The 22728-nt window shown below is 31.3% G+C and overlaps 2 protein-coding genes across 2 annotated transcripts; one reads left to right on the top strand and one right to left on the bottom strand.

Moving 5' to 3' along the window:
• The first annotated feature begins 3884 nt into the window (after positions 1–3884).
• LOC119687473 (calmodulin-like) lies at positions 3885–4331 on the top strand. The gene has a single exon (XM_038101800.1). The coding sequence runs from the start codon at positions 3885–3887 to the stop codon at positions 4329–4331; it is 447 nt and encodes a 148-aa protein (XP_037957728.1).
• Positions 4332–21543: 17212 nt separating this feature from the next.
• On the bottom strand, positions 21544–22291 carry LOC119662760. The gene is made up of 3 exons (XM_038072506.1): positions 22236–22291; positions 22065–22177; positions 21544–22012 (listed from the first exon to the last, which is right to left on the bottom strand). Exons 1-3 carry the CDS (start codon positions 22263–22265, stop codon positions 21667–21669), a joined length of 489 nt encoding a protein of 162 aa, XP_037928434.1. The 5' UTR covers positions 22266–22291; the 3' UTR covers positions 21544–21666.
• Between the last annotated feature and the right edge of the window lie 437 nt (positions 22292–22728).

Here is a 22728-nt window from a genome sequence, read left to right as displayed (position 1 = left end):
GCTCTTTCAAAATTACTTAAATATCCCATTTTGGGAATGATTCTATATATATATATATATATTACAACGCCATAAAAATTTAGTTTCCTGATCTACGTCTTTGTAATCTATGGCTTAGTTAGTTAGAGCACTTCAAACACTTAGTTAATATTATCTAATCTTTGCACAACTTGTCATGAAAAGGTCTTAATTTAAAAATATCAATGGATCACTTTTAAGTTAATCAACTTTAAGAATATCAGCTAACTATATGTTAGCTTCTGATTTAATCTAGAATTCACAAACACCACCTTCACTACATTCCAGTCCTTTCCTTTCTTTTTTATCACGCATACGGTCTTTAGTCTTTTATATTTAATGCTGTTTTAAAACTGACCCTATTGGGAATGATTTAGATCCAATTTATTTATATTTGGCAAGGCAGTCAATTCTTTCATGGCCTTCATGTCCTCCATGTTGTTAGTCGTAATAAAGTATCAAAAATATATAAACATTTCAAAACTTCTTACCACTTAAAGAACTAACATGACGCGCCTGAATTATACCGCCTACTTGCTTTAGATTATTAAATGAAAAGCTGCTCACTTCAAAAGGGAAGAAAAGGAGCTCAAGAAAAGCTTGAGGGTGTTTTGCGGAGCGTTTTTTGTTGAAATAATTTGCTATCTTGAGTATTCTTGACGCTGCTGTGCTACCTTCTGTACTTGGAGAAGCGTGGGAAATTGTTTATGGTATCTGCACACAACTTACACACTTTTTTTTACTAAGTTTTATTGTTAGTTTATGCGAAATGCAACAAATGCCACATCCACTGTAACAGATAAGTTCGCGTGCACTTAACGCCTCAATTATCATAAAAAGGACTGCCAATTTAATCGATACACAAACGGCAAACAAATGCAATGGAAGTTCCTATTAAGGACTAAGTCATTAATAAAAGTACGAGCATATTTACAAAGCATGACCGAGAAGAAAGTCCTGAAGGCATTTACTAAAAGTCCCAGCAGAAGACGAAAGTAACATTCATGACAACTTAACCTTTCGTTTGCGTAAGTGAACTTTTGCCATTTGTAAGACGCACCACTCAAAGGACTTTGTATTCATATCCTTGCATAAATTAATGCTTGACGTTAGTTTCATTTTTTTCCACAAATTTTTAATTCGTTTCTTAAATTTTAGTAGCACTTCAGTTAATATTTTAATGGCGTAAATATTTCGAAAAATGAAAAAATTGAAATATCTGAAGAGCGAATATCTGTTCCGACGAATATCGATTGCATGCATTTGATTGATTCCACCTTAAGGCTGTCACGTTGTTTTGTGCATAATGCTGGCTGGCTGGCTGACTGACCCTTTAATTTGCGCAGGCGTACAATTTTGAAAAATTTTGATTTTGGAGTTTGCGTTCTATTCGTTTTAGATCTCAGGTCGTGTCTTTTCGTGGCTCTGTCGTAACTCAGGCTGAGCTCATTTTCAAACGATTTAATTGAAGTTTTTTACTTTTGACCATGAATTCAGACAGTGGCTTTTTATGTCTTCAGTTTTGCATGCAAGCATATTTATATCAATGTCCTTAGGGTTTTTTCTTTTGTGTTCAGATTGAGAATGGATACTCCTGATTTTAAGCGAAGACACATACGCAAAAGCATGTCTACTTAAAATTATTTACCAAAAATTAAATTTTTACCATGTATTGCTCAGGTGACTTAAACATTTCCTTTTTATGCTAATCGATGTCTGCATTTTCGATTAAAATTGTTATACTTGATATCGACATTCTAAGAGCAGAACGGATGCAGTGGATGCAGTGGAAGATTAAATTAAAAATATTATCAAATAATATTGTAATTCCTTCGAATTTGAAATATTGAATCTAGTAAATTTTTGTTCAAAAGACAATTCTTTAGAAGTGTAATTTATAAGTTGTCAACACTGTGTCTAGTGGCAACTGTCACTTTCGTGTTGTTACAACTGTTTTGACATTTTTTGTATGTGATTTATGCACTAATAGGCAAAAGGTATATCCATATTATTGATATGGATATACTTACATATCTAGTCAGTCACGTGATCATTATTGTCTATATAACATAGCCCTAACAGTGGTCAAGTGTGATCGAATTTTTATATTCCTGCTTTAAAATATATCTATATTAAAGCAGGAATATTTAAAAAAATCTGCCATTATCACAGATTTTAGTATATATATTTATAATAATTTATATATATAGTAATATATAAATATAAATTTTTAATTTATATTAAAATTAACCACAATTTTTTTACAATTGACAGAACTCAGATATTAATACAGATATAATATAGTCGTTAGCTTTATTATTCACGCAATTAAACAATATGTATCATAGTAATAACCTATAATTAGTATATTGTACGAGTAATAATAATGTATATTGTATATTATCTATATTTCAATGTGTGTGTATATTTCTTAGCAAAAAAGTTAATCGAAAAAAAAGCTTAGTAATGTTTAGGTTAAGTTATTGCAGCACTCAGTCCATATCATCTTAGCGACTCCAGAGCCATGTAAATGAAGAAGCAACCAGGCTTCTCAATACCACGGGCTTAGTACGACTTAGTAGTAGTTGTTATGTTTTAAGAATCTTGTAGCAGAAATATATGATGACATCAATGGCAAGTTACTCGTTAGTTCTCTTGTTACTAGTTTTAATATGAACAGACATTGTTGTGTATTTACTTTTAGGTTAGAAGTGGAAAATAACAACAAAAAAAGTATAGTTAAGCAACTCATCTAAGCACTACGCATTCGTTAGATACCACCGTATGTATTTACTTAGCGCAAGAAATTCGCTCTGCTTCTAGCCAGAGCTTAACAACTACTAAACAAGCGTTCGAATATTTATTTATCTTCCTTGACCTCACAACTAATCTGGTACTCATAAGAGAGTACTATAAGGATGAGAATATTCCGGCCAAATATAAAGATGCGCAACCTTAAGAATTTACTGTCTTTAAGTAAGTTTTTCAAGATAACCAAGATAGTACTGCTTCCGTACACTACTAAAAACACAATGAGCACTCATTAGGCAAAATATGAACCAGTTTGGTTGTACACCAGTTTAAGGTTAGTTGCACTTTCATGGGATCATCTTATAAATTCTCAATTATAGTAGCTAATCGATACGCGTATTCACAAGGCACAAGTTTTCTCAAATTTGATTAAAATTTCATTCGTCTCGCTTCGATAAAATCCTATTCACACGGTAAGATGATTTACAAATCCTTAATTAGTTTATCCAGATTTGTTTTTTAATTGACCTATTCTTTGATTATATTCTATAGTCATCTTCTGTTTCAACAAATTTTTGATTTCCTTTTGCTTTAATTATTCGTAATTATTCACAATATCGCTACATAAGTGCACTATTGTGAATTAAGCATCAGACGTCAACTTTATTTTTTACAAATCATCTCTCAATTACTTTAAAATCTATCGGGGTTTTCTATTATATGGAATAATAATTTCAACTTGATTTTGTAACGATTTTGTGGCCAGACAAGCAAAATTACAGTCAAAACAAAGATTACTTTTACAATATAAATAAACAATTAACCAAATCCGTACGATTTATTGTGAATATTCTTAAAATATTTTCGGAGTATTATTTTATGATTATAATATATTTTTAAATAGTCTAGTTAGCTTTGACAAATTTGAAAATTGAATAGATATCACAAATTCAAAAATTTTTATTTTGGAATCATTGTTACACTCGTTGAATTGACATTGTAGAAAATTTGATATTCTACTTTCGACGCTCTGTCGGAAGTAATGTCTAAATTTTTAGTAATTAAAAGACAGAAAGTACTTCAAACATTTTCGGTTCTGTTTATTTTTGGCAATCATGGCAAAAGAATTAACAGACGAGCATGTTGCATTGCTAAAAATGATGTTCACTGAGTTTGATCAGGATCTTGATGATAAACTCGATGCTAGTGACTTTGCTAGAGCTGTACGCACGGTGTGTGTTTCCATTGGGCAACCCATCACAGAAAATGGATCGAAGGCGATAGCACAGGAGTATAGTGACGGTACAGGTTTGTTTGGGTTCGATAAATTCATAGCTGTCATTACTGCAAAGATGGTCCAAGCTTATACCACAGTTGAAATGCGCAAAATTTATCGGGGCATGGATCGGGATGCCAAGGGTTTTATAACTGTTGATGAGATGCGGCAAAACTTTGGTGATCGTTTGACGGAGGACGAAATACAAGAGGCTTTTCAAAATTGTACGGATGGCAAGTTTAAGTTTGATGACTTCTACAAGCTCATGAATCCATTTAAAAATTAATACATAAATCTTCCATAAGCACAAACTTTATACTTTCGGGATCAATTCTTGTAATACTAAATGTTTCTATTTTAAGTAAAACTAATTGCTGCAATTATTAAGACGTGTTTTTTTTTATAATTCTTAGTCTTAGTAAAGATTAAAGATGTTTGTCTTATTTTATGTTCTTATTTACCTATTAAATTCGCTTATATACTATACACACTATGTATATTTTAAAGAACGTAACACAGGATTCCTAAATATCAGAGCAACTAATAAAAAAATAGATGTCGCTATAAATGAAGGTGAGAAGTTCAAAGAAATTAAAAGAAGTTTTCGACAATTTCCAACAAAAATTTGTACCATTACTATAGTACAAGAAGTCATTAAGTCCACGAAACGAAAACAACAAAACTAGAAAACAACTAGTTTATTTTTTACTAAAATGTTCCTCAATTACGATATATTTCAATTTATGGATTACATATCTATAGATTACAAATTACATATAGACATAACTTTGTAGTGCCTTTTCGGATGGTCTGTAGAATGCATATATATAGAAGAGAGTATATAGAAGAGAAAGTAAGAGAAAGGATACCTCTAAACTACATATAGAGGTATCCTGTAGATGTTTATGATGAAATATATATACAGTAAGACCCGCTTAACGCATAGGATACTTTCCATCAAAATAGAGCGTAATGCAAAACAGCGCTAAACGAGACTATCTTAACATGTAAATATTGGAGTTAGGGAAATATTGATAGAAAATTGTTTAGGTATTAAATTTATTAACTATATTTTTTTTTATTAATAATAAAACCATATATATATTTTTTACTAAAACAAAAACAATGTAAACGAATATATATAAAAACAAATAAAATTCTAAGTCAGTCAGATCATTCAGTCTATTCTGTGTTTCCAATTTTCTGCTTTTTGTCAAGAAGGCATCTAAAGTAGTTTGCGTTTTCCTTTTGCATTCTGTCAGAAGTTCTTGATAAGTGGATATAACATCTATAACACCCCATCTTGATTTTGAACTCCAGTCAATATTTCGATCATTTTCAACAAATTGATCCATAATTTCAATTGTAGTGGTCAAACTCCTTCTTACAAAGATCTTTTTGCTTTTCACTACTATCAATATTTTTGGTTTCTTCTTGCTTAGTTAATTCCTTGAGCTCATCATTAGAAAGACTAGCTGCTGGTTCTTGAACTATTTCTTCGACGTTTTCCACATTTACCTCATCTAAACCGGTTTTTTTTCGCTAATTTCACTACTTCATCCATATCAACAGAGCATTCAATATCTTCGCTCCTACTTAAATCTGGCCAAATGTTCTTCCATACTCTTTTAACAGATTTTTCTTTTATGTGATTCCTAGAAAGGTTTATGTTTTCTACATGATATTGTAGTTTATCCAAAATTCTCTTATTGATTACTTCTCTTCTCCGTCTGTTTTTTTAAATATCTGTTTAAATGTTCGGCTTGAAATAAAAGAGCGCTAATCAGAAACGGCGTTAAACTAAACAGCGTTAAGCGGGGTCTTACTGAATTTATATTGAACTCATAGTTGTGTGTAATAAATATACCATTGGAGTTGCGGCGGAAGTTAACTAGACGTTGTGCTTTTGAGTACCGCGATGTTATGCCTACGCGGCAGGTTATCACGTTAAACACTGGACCTCCTGCCTCCATATTGTTTTTTATTTGAATGCTTGGTTCCATATAATTTCTATCTATGTTCGCAAAATAAACGGATTTCTAAAATTAGGATAACATCTATGTTATTTTTATATAGGAAATTATATAATTCTGAAGTCTGTATATATAATTAGTACAGATTCCAATAAAACACAGTCCATGCTGTTATTCAGATTTGAACCGTTCAATATTTTATTATATTTTTATTTTATTTTTTTTGGCACCTAACCTATCAAATTATCTATTTTTTGGTTAAAAGATGTGTATTGATTCAATATTCAGAATCGTTATCCGATGGCATATTGAAAGTTGCTTAGTTATTATTATCAATTGATGTATTGAAGTATCCCTGACAATATTTGCAAAAGAATAGTTGTGGAATGTGTCAATAAATTATTGCTTATATGAGAAAAATGAGTTGACAGTAGATTAGCGGGTTTATTGGATTCACTTGAGATCTACTCGTATTACTATAAGTTCTTAGTTTTCAATTAATTATTAATGGTCAATCTCTATGCATTTTTAAAGACAATAATACTCCATTATACCATAATTCTGATGAATCAACATAAAGAATCGCTACCTTTTTTAATTTAAAATCAATTCTCCTGAACGTCGTCTTTAAATGATAGAATTATAAATGATATTGCATTATTAAAATAAAAATATTAAATTTATATCTCATACGATGATTGCTGGTAACAAAAGTATAAATCCAATCAAATCCAAAATGAGCTGGTAAAGTCCCTTTATGCATCAATGCGTTTTGTTAATTTTGTGGGTGTAACACTAAATAATGACATTACAGGCTTTGTTGTTATCCTTGCTGTCATTACTGTTTTGTTGAGTGAGTGCACACACTTCGCTGCAATTGTTGTTGTCTTTCTGTCCTGTTGATTATGTTGTTGTTATATGAAATGTCCTTTTTGACATTTTGCAGGTGTATCCGTTTTAATTTAATTTTATATCTACTTCGACCGTTGTTGTTGTTGCTGTTGTTGCTTATAATGTTGGTGTTGGTGTTGGTGTTGGTGTTGGTGTTGGTGTTTCCCTAAATCGTCGTTGTCCCTATATATCCTGAACAAGTGGCAATTGCACAGTTTGCATTTATAATTTCTTTTATTTTTTTGTATTTAAATGGAATTTGTTATTCTCCAGCCCGAGTCCTTAGCTAAATTTGTTCCTAATACAATTGCTATTATGCCATTTTATTATGTTTACCATTGTTGACGTTGCTGTTTTTTTGTTATTATTGTCATTGTTGTTATTGTTGTATTTGTTGTTGGTGTTGTTGATGTTGCTGATGTTGCTTATATTGCCATTGTATTAGCAAAAATAATGCAGACGGGTTTGGTAATTTCACTGGCGCCAGTTACTCAGTTGGTGTAATTTTCCTTATATTTTTTTTTAAATAATACTAAAATCAGATTTTCCACTTATTATTGGTATTGTTCCTTTCGCTGTTGTTGTTGTTGTTGGTGTATTTGTTGTTTTCATTGCTATTATTTTTATTGCTGTTGCATTTTGACAATTACTATTGCTGATAACAATTTTTGAGCTGCATTTATATATTTCCAATATTGTAAATATTTTCAACTGAAGATTACTTGCTATATACTCAAAAGATACCTATGGAGAGAAAATAGCTACAGAAAGTACAAGAAACTAATTGAAAAAACATTAAATTTTAATTAATGTTTGATAGCTCTACAATTTTTAGCTGAAGAACGATAGACCGACATGAACTACAGCACCAATTAGACCAACTATAATTATTCTATATAAAATGAGTCAAGTCTTACTGTTATAATATTGTGCCCTGTGACAATTGATAATCGATTGCTTAGATCCTGTCAGGAGTCCTTATTTATAGTATCAAATTAGTTACAAAGGAATGTAACAATATTAAAACCAATTCTCTGTTTTCCAAAATCAAAAATCAAAAATCACAGTTGATTTTTTGTACTCAAAACCAAATTTTTTGTTAATAACATTTAATTAAAAAGATTTAAATTTGACTCTTTATGGTTTATTAAAAATGTATAAAAATTTACGTTTCATTAATATATATTTTTTTCTTAATTTGTTACTCAATTTATTAATTTTTTCTCAATATTTGGGGCTATTATGAATAAACATTCAAACATATGCGCTTGGGAGAGCATCCATTTAGCAAAGTTTTATTTATATATTTTTCAGTTTCTTCTAATATTCACATTCGTAATGAAACAGGATTACTAATAATTCAGTTTGATGATCAGTATTACATTAAAATTCTATTGCATCACTCAATTACTTTTTACTTATAAAAGTCTACTTAACTATACTAGATGAGAACCATAAATTCTTTAAGCTAAATACTCACAGTAATTAATATAAACCCGATGAGAATTATAAATGCTTGAAACTAACTACACACAGTATTCTAGAAGAGAAGCACTTCCAGATATTCAAAAATTTTAAAAGATTTCTGACATCGCAATTATAATGTGGGAAATTTCAACGGTTTTTAGGTATAAATAGAAAAGATTACATTTTACTATAAGTTAATGAATTATGTTAAGAAGGCGTATGTAAATTACTTAAATAATATATCTAATTTAAAAAAACTTTTTTCTATTGTTTAATAAATCAAAACCATACATACACCTCATATATGTCAATAAGATAACATACATGCATATATATAATATAACATATAGCTCTTAATGACGTATTTAGCTACCTTTTCCTTTATAAAAAGTCGCCATTACACATGTGTACTTGGTATAATAATTATATATATCTAAATCCTAACTAATTCTAAATAAACTAAATAAGTATATATATATATATATTTATATATATATATAGACTTTATTTCGGAAAGAAAATTTCACTTAAAAATAATGAAATATTATATATATATATATTTATTGTACTTCGGATTTGTTTAAATAAAAATCGTAGTCATATCTTTTCATAACAACTTAATTTGTAAACCGAAACTGACTCATACTTTAACAGCTGCACTACAAGTGCTCGTACTCGTAATTAAGAAAACATTACTAGCCACTTCTCGCCTGTGACTTAGCCTATATTTGAACTATAGTAGCTTTAATTAATTTTTAACGACTTCAATTGAATGCTCAGCTTGTGTAAAGTATGCAGTAAATCTGATGTCCATAATTGGATATCAATTGACAGCTCCAACAACGGCTGGTTTAGGTGGCAGTTAAGTGCCGGTGGGCACTAATGATTTAGTATTTCAAACTCAACTCCCAGATTGTTCTGAGTCATTGAGGCAAGTTTCGTTGCTGATTTTCATTAGACCACTAAAAAAATCCCATTTGTCGCATGAACAACACAAAACAACCATGCATTTTTAAGCAACACCAATTACTACCGACATATCCAAAACCAAACGGCAGCAACTCCGACAACAGCAACAACAACAACAACAACAAGAACTAACTGTGGCAACTGATATGCGGCAACTTTTAACATAAAAATTGCCTCTCATTGTCGCCTCTGAGATATAAAAAATCCTTTTAAGGCATTTTTTCTGTTGTGGATTTCTTCTTAAGCAATACTTTTTTCCCGTGTCTTGTTTTTGTTATTTTAACTGTGGTTTTACTGTTCTTAATTTTTTTTTTATATAATTTTTATAAGAAATTTATGTGCAGGTGTACTTCAGTATTTTTTTTTTTTGTATTATATATTTTTTTTTTGAAGAGTTTTTGTTCGGAATGTTGACAGCAATTCTGTTACCTGTTGTTACTGATTTTTTATGGGTTTCATTAGTTTTTGTTGTTGCTGCTACTGCTTCTGCTTGTGCTTCTACCGTGGATGTAAATTGTTCGGGCTATCATACTCCATTGGATATTAATGCAATTCAGAAATTAATGACTTTTGGTTGCAACCTAAGAGACAAGATTAGATTGGAATATTTTTGTTAAGCAGAAAAAAAGGTTAAACCCCAAAACGTTTACTTGCCAGCCGTGATCGGAGAGAGAAAGTCGCCGCAATTGCTCGACACCAATTTCATTAAAGTGAAGCCTGTCAATTATTATGATGTGCAATTAATTGCCTGTGCTTCGAGTGTGTTAAGTATGGCACAGAAGACCCTCCAAACAAATATTATTTTTTATGCCTTTCAATCTGTTCTTTAGCATTGAATCACACTCTTTTAGTGAAGCTTCGATGACCCCGTTTTACTTCAAGGAAAAGAACACGGGGAAACAACATCCATTTTCAGCCACTATTGATGAAATGAAACCGGCATTTTAAATTTAATTACTGATGGAAGAATATCCGTTATAGTTGGGTTAGGCTCTGTTTCTGTCCTTCTCTAAATATTATTATAATAAGTATAATTAATTCCATTGACGTTTCTACAAACATTGTAAGATATTTACTTACACAATATCATTATACGTATATATTGTATATAAGTATTTATAATTTCGTAATTTTATATTTCGCTTGTTCTCCAACGATGACGATAAAAGAGAGCTTAAATATCGGAAATGAATTTTAGTTCATTTCGAAATGAAGCAACACTATTAACTGAACAAAAAACCCGTTCCTTAATTAATATATATTGAATATTTCAACACTATATATACATTGACTGATTTGTGATTTAATGGAGTTGGTAACAGTTAGCACCTTTACTCCTTGCTCTGTGTGCGCCACTTTTGATACGCAATGTAAAAATCTGACAGTCTAAATATATATTTTAGTAACACCGCTTCTTGTTCAAAGTAACAGAGAACGGAAATCGGCAAATCTTCCTTCCGTTGCGTAAATTATTATAAACAGAGCTAAAGTACTGTTGAAATAATCATCTACATTGACGAATAATTTAAGTGATCTAACTATTACGTGATGGTTTCAATAATAGAACCTTCATGCATAACAGAATTGTTGATATAGAAAGATGTTTTTAATAGCTTCGCAGTTCCAAGCGCATGGATTGAGATGATGTACTAAAGCAACATAATCCTAGAAAACAGATGGCGGGCTGAGAAACTTATTGAGCAGCTAGATAATAGTAACTTGTAGAATGAACATCTAATGGTAAGTAAGTATATGCGTCACACAAATTGATTTACAACCCAAAATTACTCAGAATTCATTACGCGAACGATATCATCCTTGGAAGAGTCCCAAATATTACAAAAACTTCTGCTATATTATAAAAAGTGTTAAAATAGGATATGAAAAACCGAGTGGTGATTTTTTGAGTGATTCAAAGGAATTCCTCTTTAAACAATTGTTGACTGAATCCAAATTAAGATGATCAATATAAATCATTCAAAAAAAATAGTGGCCATCTTCTTTCCAAACGGTTTCAAAGTCATTTTTTTATTCTAATATTTTCTAATATATATAATTTGCCTTAAAATATTTTCTGCATTATTAATAATATATACAGAAACAACTGAATGGTATAAATATCAAAATTAGTATAAAATTTGTATACAAATCAAAAGTTTTCAATTTATCGTGTCTGAAACTGTCCAATTTTTCGAAAGCTGTTTATGTAAGTTTTGTATAATGCAACGCTCCATTGCTATTGCGCTTCTTTAAAGAAGAAAAAGCTTTTTTGCTGATTTGATTCAAATGAGCGATACCAAAGAAAAATGAGCAATCAAATTACCATTTGCGCTCTAAGTTGACATGTAGTGAGAGAAAGTTCTAGTGTGGAAAAGCTTTTTCAAAATATTTTTAAGTATTCGTTATTTTCTTAAAACGACACGTATAGTATAATAAAATCTATTAGAATAATGGCTATATGATGGTTGATGGTTATATTTAAACCATCAAATTAGTATAATGTTCATTGTTTTTACGACTCAAATTCTGTTACCGCAATCTATTATTCTAAGAAATTATCAAACATACTATTTATGCTAGATTAAAATATAATTCTAACAGGCAAAAGTTATTTATCTATAAGTTCCTTAGATATCATGCTGATGTTTATTTATATCAATACTATTTCTTTGCTTTTATATATAATAAACGGCACCTCATTAATCGATTGCTTGATATTATAATAATTATTCTGACCGGATATATACATACACAATATTAATAAATTAAACTATTTTATCACGAAGTATTGAAAAGTGTCCAAATTCGATAATAATTTATAATTCCAAAATTATATAAAATTATCTTCTCTTTATAATTTTGAAGGAACTAAATTCGTTCTTTTAAACAAAGACTTTTAAAGTCAATGCTATTCATTTACCACTCACCACTAACCAGTAGATAACCTTCCAATCTTTCTTGAGATCACATTTAATCAGGTGCAAATCTTTAACGACCTAATTCTATGCCATCATCCCTCAATTCGAAAAAATACAAACACAAACGAAGGAAACTGCAAGTGTTGCGAGTGTAGTATGTTGTGGTACTCGTACCTGTGCAACATTTGCACCTGATGTCCTTATACATATATATATCATATACACAGCTGTGTCCTGCTTCCTCGAACAGGAAAAAAAAATAAATAAATAAAAGTTGAGACTGCATCGCTCCCGCGACCTATTGAACTCCTTTCGCTACGTATTTGACTTCGTCTAAGTCTACGTCTGGTTACACAGTCTGCTACATTAGCACATGTCTGCATGTGTGTCTGGCAGATTGTTCTCCTTCTAACCAAAGATTGCTGAGGTATTTTATTTACGATCGATCTAAATTTGACCAGATGAAATAAAGAGTTTCGCTGTTAATTCACAAAATTTGTGGATTTTCCCAAACAAACTTTTGAGTTTCATTTAAATATTCCTCTAATCTTATAGTAAGAATTTTCATTAATAAACGTTGGGTTTTTCCTGTGTTTATAATAATGACTTTAATTATTTTTAAATCATATTGTTAGCAATATTACAAAATGCGTAAATAAACCAAGATAGAAACACTTTTTTTATATTTTTTTTTATAATTTTCTAAGAAGTAATACTCTTTACTCAAGAAATCTCCATCATTATTCCTAACTTTAGGCGGTAAGTGGAAAATCTCGAAAATCATAGTGGACCAAGTTATAGAGACGAGTTGAAAAAATCTCAGCTATCAGAATATAATAACTATTTCATTAGAGCTCGCTTTTATGTTACCAATAGAGTAAGTTTTGCTGTAAGACTAAAGACGCCTGATGGATCTTGAAAATAAGTCTGAAGTGTTGGTTGTAAAAAACAATAGTGGTGTATATACTCTATATCATGAGATCTGAAATCGATGTAATACAATCTAAATAAATAAAAAAGAAATATAACAAAGAAAGAAAATATTAGAAAGTAATAAAACATTAATTATTTAAGACAAAAATTAAAATATTTTTACATCTCATTATATAGGGGCCTTACTATAACATCCAAGATACAACTGTATACAACAGTTTTGATACCAATGGTTAAAAGACTTGGATGCTTAGAGGAAATACTGCCATCTAACCCGTGTTTCTGGGCACACATTTAAAAGAAAACTTAATACTTACGCATTTATTTTTAACGTGTGACATTTCACATCCGAATAATAACTAATTTCTTTTATATTCACACTGCTAAAAATTTAGATTCAGAAAAAGTCTCCATCCAAGGTTCTTATAGAGTTTTCTTTATAATCTCAGAATCAAGATGAAATGATCGATAGCGCTGTTTAAGTAGGCATATGTGTACTTTATCCAATACCAATGACACTACATTATAAACATCTTTACGGAACTAATATATAATTTGTTGTACGATGTATAAAAAAAATAAATGTAACATTAATTTTAATTGCAAAACTTTTTTACTAAATAATTTAATTAATCTTTTTTCAACATCTGGAGGTATTCACTCAAAAAACAAATCAACGCACAAACAGCAAATGGTGCAAACCATACATAAAAACTAAAATCAGAGAAGTCATCATTAGGCGGGTCAGACTGGATAGGGATATTTGCGTAATAGGAGAGCACGTACTTCACTTTTAACATTTTTGCGTGTGCTGTTCGTATCTGGAAATTACATGCACCGAACTTATCAATTCGTCTTAAGTCCCGTATATATTCACAAACGACCATGGCACGATAATTGAAATGAGGATTGTCTTGGGCCACAGCTGGAACTTTAATATCTACCGGTTCATGTGAGAGCTGCAAAGCATTTTCAGAAGATCTACTTATATACGACTCTAGTCCACTACAAATGACGCTGTCCAAGTGTTCGGTATCAATCATGAAATATGCATGTGATGTTGGATGCGATAGTTTCTCAATGGTGAAATCCTTTTCAACATCGGAATTCTCATCATATGTCACTTCAACTATTCTTCGTGGAACTAAGAGACCTCTGTCAATAAAATTGATATTACACTTGTGAATAAAATCCGTAGTATTGATAGTTTTTAATGACTGCTGATCTCTGAGCATGACTATAAAGTACACTAAATTAAAACTATCTGTATGCCTGGTGAGACTAATTTTACAATCCAACAGCATACGCACTTGAAACAGTGAACCAGCTTTATCCATAATATCGTGTAACTCACGACAGTCATATATATTTTGTTCCACATAGTTTCTTGGAGGTACTTGAATAATCTTATGTTTCAAAGTGAAATGGGTGTAATTTAGTGCAACTTGAAAATATTCCCATTTTAGTTTACTAGACTTAAACAATATGTCATTGTACAGATGTGCAACCAGGGCTTCTTCCTTTTCGGCATAGCTCTTATGGTCATTGTAAAGATCATACTTCTGCCTTAACACATAGTCGAAGCACCTTACTATTTCTTCCGGAATGAAGGGGGTGTTTGCCATTTTGATTTTAAACCAAAAAAAATATATATAAATTTTATCCGTCCAATATACGTTAACCTAGAAGTGTTCAGAAATATAACGAAGTTTTTTAAAAATATAACAAACAATTTTCAGAAATAACTGAATTCAATATGAAATGGTATAAATTAACTCAAACTGACTGCAATGCTATATAGATTAAAAGTAAATACTAACAGAAAATAATATATTTATATATATATCAGCTGGAATTCGAGTTGATATTTAAAAGACGAAATCACCATTTAATATTACAATACCAATAACGTGAACTAACCTTTTAAAGTTATGTTAAACTCAACTCTAATTAGAAAGGGTATCAAAAAGAAAACTCTTTTCATCCATCAATCATTGTCTATTGTCTTCCAACTTTTTTCAGTTCAAAAGAAATTTCCTACACAAAGCAATCAAGTTATTCCAAAAAATAATATACAATGGGCACAATACTTTTATAATATATGTTATATACTAATAGAATACTGGTATTAATGTCTTAACTAGATTTGCTTTTTATAACAACCACATTTCAAAGAGGAGCTTCACAGCTGCTAATAGTAACATATTGATTAATTTGAAATGCACTCGGGTCCTGTTGTAACCACGGGATGATTCTGGCAACTTCAAGTGATTTCTATTTGACCGAAATTAGTTTGGGTCCTATATATTGCAATATTTATAAGCAAGCTTAATTTTTAACTTGAGGAGAATAGGATAGTTATTTGCCATGTGTCATTGTCCACACCTAATTTATATACATTTACACATTTATTTACTATTATATTAAGATATTTACTTTTATGCTATAGACTATAGTCCACTAAGACTGTCTAGTTCTTAGATTAGATTAGGTTCGCGCTGCGGCCTTACTCTCCAAGAGCCACTTAGACACAAGTTATAGCCCGTTATGATATAATAATCGGTTAAAATTTGTTAATAAAAAACTTACAATTTGTGTTTTATGCAAATTATCCTTGCAACAGTTTCCGCTCATTACCATACTTTAGGCCAAAGTCTTGATGAAATTGTTTTACGACACAAGTTAATATTTTCGTTTAACCTCAAAACAACTCATTTAATCGGGTTTTTATTTTATTAATTTTATACTGTATATATAATAATGTAATCGCATATTCTCTTATCATTTACACATTGTTTTTAATTGAATCTGTAAATTTTTTTTATATAGGTATACCTTCCCTTTTTCTTAACTTCGCTGACATACATGACATGAAATACATGAACCAATTTACCATGTAAATGCAAATTACATGATCAGATGCGAGCCACAAAATTATTGAATCAATTTTGTGGTACCGCTTAAATATGTGCCAACGCAACCCGCATAAGTTGCCGGGTCTGATACTACGAAGACAGAGACTTGTTAATGTTGGTGCTACATAAGTGACACCATAGATAGCACCATGCATCACAGTGCCACTTGCAACAACGTAACCACAACATTATTGACACCTCAGCAGCAGAAACGGCGGCTGCAACCGAAAATGACAACTTCAACTCCACCGCACATGCGCACATGCGCAACTGTAATGCAATATGCGATGACTTGCAGTCTGCAATGCTCATAATACCGCACCATAGTAACGCAAGCATAGCATTTTATAGCTGTTGTTAGTTGCTATTGATTGTGTGCATTGTCAACTGCCACAACTGCCACAACTGCTGCTTGTGCACGCATCATCTTGGCGCGTACCAAACATATACGTTACTCCACCAGATGTACCTCTGCAAGTACAAGCACGAATAAGTGCATCCGATAGTTGACCAACAGCAGCAGCCAATCGCTCAACGGACAAAAGCACACAACAGCAGCAGCAACAACAGCAGCAACAGCAACTGGCACTCAGCTTTATACTCGTGTGTTGTTGCTGCAATGCATATTGCATGCGACACATTCTTCTGTGTCTGTTCACCACACACTTCCCAGCGTCCAACGATTTTTTTATTTTTTGTTTTTAGTTACTGTTTTATTGCAATTTGGCTCATTGCTGCGTGCAACACTTACGTCTGCTGCTGTTGCTGACGATTGATTGCGGCATTTGCTGTTGACAAAAGAAAACTTAGTATATTTTTTTTTTTTTGTTTTGGGTATTTTATACACCGCAACAATATTTTTTAATGCAATTCATCCGTCTATGCTTTCCATTCGCATTTGTTGTAGTTTTTTTTGCGTTTGCTTTTGTTTTTTTTTTTTTTTGCAACTTTGTTTAAGTTTTTGTGTTTTTGCATATTTGTAGTGTTAATCGAAAGGTGCTCCGCAACATTTATACGCATATTGCCATCACCTCCTCGCTCATCGCATCGCTCAATATTCACACATGTGCTGCCGTGTGCATGCTCATTACCAATGCTGTTGCCAATACATTCCTTCCTTGCAACTACCATGCCACACTACAGCTCTTCATCATCAATTTGATCGCCGCCTGCCGCTTACCGCTTGCCGCTTGCCGCCTGCTGCCTTCTACCTTATGTCTGCCCGCTGTTTGGTGCTAGTAGCTGTTCGTATGCTCCGCATTGCCTTCGATGCGCTCGCCAATTCCTTTTGGCATTTTGAAATTAATAATTGCTGCGTGCGGTCATGTTTGACAGGTGCTTTTCTTTATCTCATACAATCATATGTGAAGCTCTCTTAAGTATCATCAGGCACCAATATCGTCATCATCATTGTATGACTAAAGTTATATTGCGACATGATGTTCTGCGAATACAGCTTAAAAATTAACCATCAGGACACATATACTTTTGGATATCTTTGAACTAATTGATTCTATATATAGAGCTATATATACAATCTGTATACTGAATATATAAAGCCCATATAGGAATATGTCATATTCCTCTTCTTTTTAACTACAGATCTGTCCTAATTACTTATATATTAATTTTGTGTTATATACAGTCTTTTCGTTTTTAGCATCGAAAAACCATCACCCGCATTTATGCCATTTACTTCGGGAACACATTATATATTAAGCTTTCATCTTCTTCTTTTACATTCAACATTCAACATTCAACGATTTTGATGCAGGTGATCATATGATTTAACAAATATTTAGCTTAAATTATTACAACAATAATCTTATTATATTTTTATTTTATACACTACATTTAACTTAAATTGATCACAATTTCACGATATTTATTCCAGACATAATAGCACAGATTGAATCAATAAATCCCGAAATTATAATGGTAAAGATGAGAGTGAACCCAGAGAGCTGGCAAAGGATGGGTCATATGTGATTTAAGTCCTAAAAACGAAAAAATTAGACTTAGTAAGAAATACCAGAAACTAGAATAATAAATAGTACAGACACTAGGAAAATGCGGTGAAGAAGTGTAGGTCTGTACGCAGCTCGTAAATCACAAGTGCAAGGCTTGAAATGCCAACATTAAAAGACCCTCCTCGAAGTAATGCGAAAGCAGTTCCGAAGAGGAATAAGTCTCACCGAAGAGGGGGTTGTTTAAACGTATATTACATATTAATGATAGGAAATCGGGTGCTTAATATATAGGACACTTAATATTGTTAACGAATTTGTTAATTACATTACTCATATTAAATTACAACCACTTAAACAATATGATAACTTAAGAAAATATTGCAAATTTATACCATCACATCTGCTTTGTGGGAAGATTGAACAGTTATAAGAGAACTATCCGAATACATAATATATTATATATTTTATATATAATAAAAATTAATTGCTTTTTGTTGGTAAGCGCAATACTTCAAAATAGCTGGATAGATATAATTAATTCTAATTAAAAACTATTCGTTATAGTTCCGATAAAGTCTGAAGCAGGGAAAAATTGGAAAAGTGAAAATATCTGAAAATACGGATAGTACTTTTTTTTATTAGATTATTATAAGATATTATGGCATAACTTAAATTTTCTCCTGAACTGCTGAATCTGTTTACATTATATTTATGATAAAGCTACTAAGCATAAGCTCTACCATTCTTATTTCAAATCAATATTCATGCACACCATAAGACAAAAATTTTTTTTAAAATCAGATTTTCTGCTAACCCCGATTTGCATGATATCATATTTATTCTATGTAATTGCTATGCCAGAAGACGGAACGTTAGAACGGAACGTAATCATTTAGGATAATCACCATACCGAAGATTTTTGAAATCGAATTTTTTCCATTTTTACATTATACAAAAATGTTGCATTGTGTCAGAAGGGGGAATAGTTTGAATGAAATAATTCAGATTAGTTCCCTATTGTTTAGAAAATCTTTTGTCTATGCGCTTTGTATGTAGAGAAGTACTAGAAATATACTAGTTTGAGGAACTAATTTCCGTTCTTTGTAAACTTTTTCAGGTTTTAGTTACATTCAGGCTGGAACATTATTGTTCATAATGATTTTCCTATAGCTTTCCGTCATATTTCCTTTTTTTTTTTTCTAGTACAATTAACAGTTTTTTATTAAAATTGTTATGTGCAACATCGGTTTTAATTAATAAAACGATTTTTAGAACAGTCAAAATTTTATCAAAATGAGTATTAAATTATTTAGTTTCAAAGAATGCCGATTTCATGAATTGTGCAATAGAAGGGCTAATGTATTCAGTACTTCTATATAAAATTAAGTTATATCTCAACACATGTTCTACTATTTAAAAATTTAATAAGTTCGGCATATTGGGCTATTTAGAAGGAATTAACCATTAAACAAGTTTCAACTGTGGGTTTAGCTGCAACGTTTAGTAATCTTTCTATCTCAACATAAGAAAACTTCATCAAAATATAATATCCTCTCTTTATGGAGTTCATAAAATAAATATTTAATTTAATTTTTGATTTTATTTTCAAATTTTTAATATTGTATATTGCAAACCAAAAGTAAGTCCACACTTCACAACAGTAATAATCAGAATGTTATTTTAAGTGACCGCTATATGCTGTCTGCAGTGCCTTTAGCAACAAAAAACTAATAAAATATAAAAATTATATCTGTCATACAATATTTAATCCTTCCCATTGGAAGCTGCGTGAAATGATGCAGGAATTAAAACGACTTCACACTATGAACGGAAAGCAGCTACGCAACGGCAATGCAAATAAAACTAAAATCAACAGAGAAACACTGTCGAACTGCAAGTCGCCTGCACTTCAGAGGTGTCTTCCACTGGCGCCAGCTGCACAGTAGGAGGCGTTTTATCCCGTCTGAACAGACCTTAACAATTAAAATGCGCACAGCAGCGTTTTTAAGTGATTTTTGATTTTAAAACCGAACCAAAATAAAACTGCTGGACATGAGCAATAATTGTTAAAATACGAGTATTTATGCAAAATATTCCCAATGTTTTTACTAAGAAAGAGCACAGGTATAAACTCTCACAGGCAATACCAAAAAAAGACAAAGTCAGGAAAAAGTGTGTCATTAGAGCTCTTTATCGTTGCCACTACCATTCCCTACTGCAGTCTCATTTTGTAACAACATTCTTGGCATGTGCGCAACACTTTTATAGTAAGACCAATCTATTTTTTACAATATACATTCTCTGTCCAAAATATCTAAAATTATTAGGGAAAACACACAAAAAAAAATATCATCAATCAACGAACTTCATTATGTTACCTTCAAAGTGATCTCCATTAAGTGCAATGCAACTATGCCAGCACTTGCTCCAGTCCTCCAAACATTTTAGAAAGGCCCTTAACTCGTACCCGCAATCCACTCGACACATTAAATTTAAAACAAGAAAAAAATCACGCAGATTGAGAACACAAGTAAGACAATCCTGGTGCCTGGACAATCACTGTCGTTGATTGCTATTCCACAATGAAAGCCTTCTGCCATCGCAATGCAGTCCAAAGTATAGCTGCAGAAACAGCTTATGTTAACTCTGTAGATAACAGAGCGCGATCATATCTCACATATTAACACAGTACAAAGTGAACAACTTCACTTCATCTTAACAGGTAAAGAGAGATGAGCACTTCTAAAATCGAAGGATAAAAATGGACCCAAGTCGTTTCGTGGTCTACTTTGGCAAATCCTTCACTTCAGTGAGGTTACTTGTTAAACGGTGCACTGTCCCAACATCCCGCAATATATATATAAATAACACAGTACAAAGCAACCAACAGATAGGAAGAAAATTGTGACGTTATCTACTATATGCACTCTTTGAAGTACAATATAAGTTTCCGATATTTTTAAAATAGAATTAGTTATAAATGAATAATAACAAAACAAACATTTAAGTATAGACAATAATTATTGTAGTTATATTCTATGGTTAGAAAACACTTATAAATACTTATATATATGTATATATATATATATAAATATTTATTTATTTTCATTTTAAATTTAATTTTTACAACCAAACAACCAAAATTTTTTTGTTGCTCAATAAATGTGCATGAGTTGTTTGTGTAATTACACTCTTGATTGCTCTGCGATGGCACGACACGATTGTTGTACAAAATTACAGTCGAGTAAGTACTATACTCAACCGACATGGTTCTTGGGACACTTTTCTGTTTCTAAAACTAAGGCTACTACTTCAAGGATGGTGTTTTGATCCGACTCACGTTATAAACGAAAAAGAGTAGAAGATGTTAAAACGATAACTACTTGAGCCAATGAAAGCTGCATAGAGTTTCCATATTGAAACTGATTTTGAAAACAACAAAATTAATTTGAATTTAGGATTTCTTGTTTTTAACTTAATCATTTTGGTCACATTTTCTGTTTTCTATAAAATATTGTTATAATTTAGTTCTTTAAATAAATTACATAAGATAATTTAATTCTCTTTAGAGGCATTTTCACGTCATTAACCACCTGCAGATTTTAAAGCTTGTGGACTCAAGGATTGCGGCGTCGGTCTGCTAGTTGCATACACTTTGGGTTTTGTATACTGATACGTTGTCTTTGGTAGAATTGTGCTCGATGGTGTGGTGTAAACAATGCCCAATCCTTGTTGAGGACCATTTAACTGCTTGTAACTATATCGAACGCGGAAACCATTCTTGCCTGCGTTGTATATCCAGTTCGCCATTGCATTCGGATTCATAAAATTTATTTGTATCAATCCAGATACAGATAGTTGTTCATCAGAGCTTCCAGATGCTTGTAGACTGCCAATTTCATCGCGAAAATTATTATCAGGAAGTTTTATGCTAAAAGCAGTTAATATTATTCATATTCTCAAACTAATATTTTAAAGTTTACCTCAATTCGTATAAAGTTTTATTGGATTCCTGTTGAACTCTAGGTAGTACATCGGTTTGTGGGTACTGCGTACTCTCTGACACCAAAATACAGTAAAGTGCAATTTGCAAAGCCTTTATACAAGAAACAAACAACAATTAATTTGTATTTTAAAAAAGTTTACTGCCTTACGAAAGCATTCCAAGTAACTTTAAGATCCATTATTTTCAAAGATCTTCACTTTGCGGCAGTTTAAAAATAACTAATCACATAATGAAATTAATTTTTGTTTATGAGAGAAAAATTGTTTTTAATACAAAAGTCCCACCGGTGAACTATCGCCACAGATTTTTCTATATAAAATTAGTATTTGCCATTTCTAAAAATATGAGACTAAGTTACAAAATTCATCTTTCAAATACAAATTTAAAGGGGAAGGAATTCGGAAATTATGAACTTCACATAACTTATCTAGAATCGGCTTCTTCTCAGACCACAATAAAGTGATTTCACTGATTGGGAAGACGAACACTTTAGAGACTCGTTTTGACTCTGAAATTTCAAATATTGACATTGCTCTTCAAATCCCATCCAAATATGTAAATATACATAAATTAATTAATATCAATTTTCTTCTAGTAGAATTTATTTTAATTATGTGAATATATTCCTTTTGACGTCAGAC

This window comes from Teleopsis dalmanni, chromosome X (genome assembly GCF_002237135.1).
Source record: "Teleopsis dalmanni isolate 2A chromosome X, ASM223713v2, whole genome shotgun sequence".
Lineage (NCBI taxonomy): Eukaryota > Metazoa > Arthropoda > Insecta > Diptera > Diopsidae > Teleopsis > Teleopsis dalmanni.
This window is presented reverse-complemented; position numbering and strand designations above follow the sequence as displayed.

Coding starts and splice junctions, on each gene's coding strand:
- LOC119662760 (XM_038072506.1), bottom strand. CDS start 22,265: ATGGATCTTAAAGTTACTTGGAATGCTTTC. Junction 22,178..22,235: donor AAGTTACTTGGAATGCTTTC/GTAAGGCAGTAA, acceptor TCTTGTATAAAG/GCTTTGCAAATTGCACTTTA. Junction 22,013..22,064: donor AAAACTTTATACGAATTGAG/GTAAACTTTAAA, acceptor AACTGCTTTTAG/CATAAAACTTCCTGATAATA.
- LOC119687473 (XM_038101800.1), top strand. CDS start 3,885: ATGGCAAAAGAATTAACAGACGAGCATGTTGCATTGCTAAAAATGATG.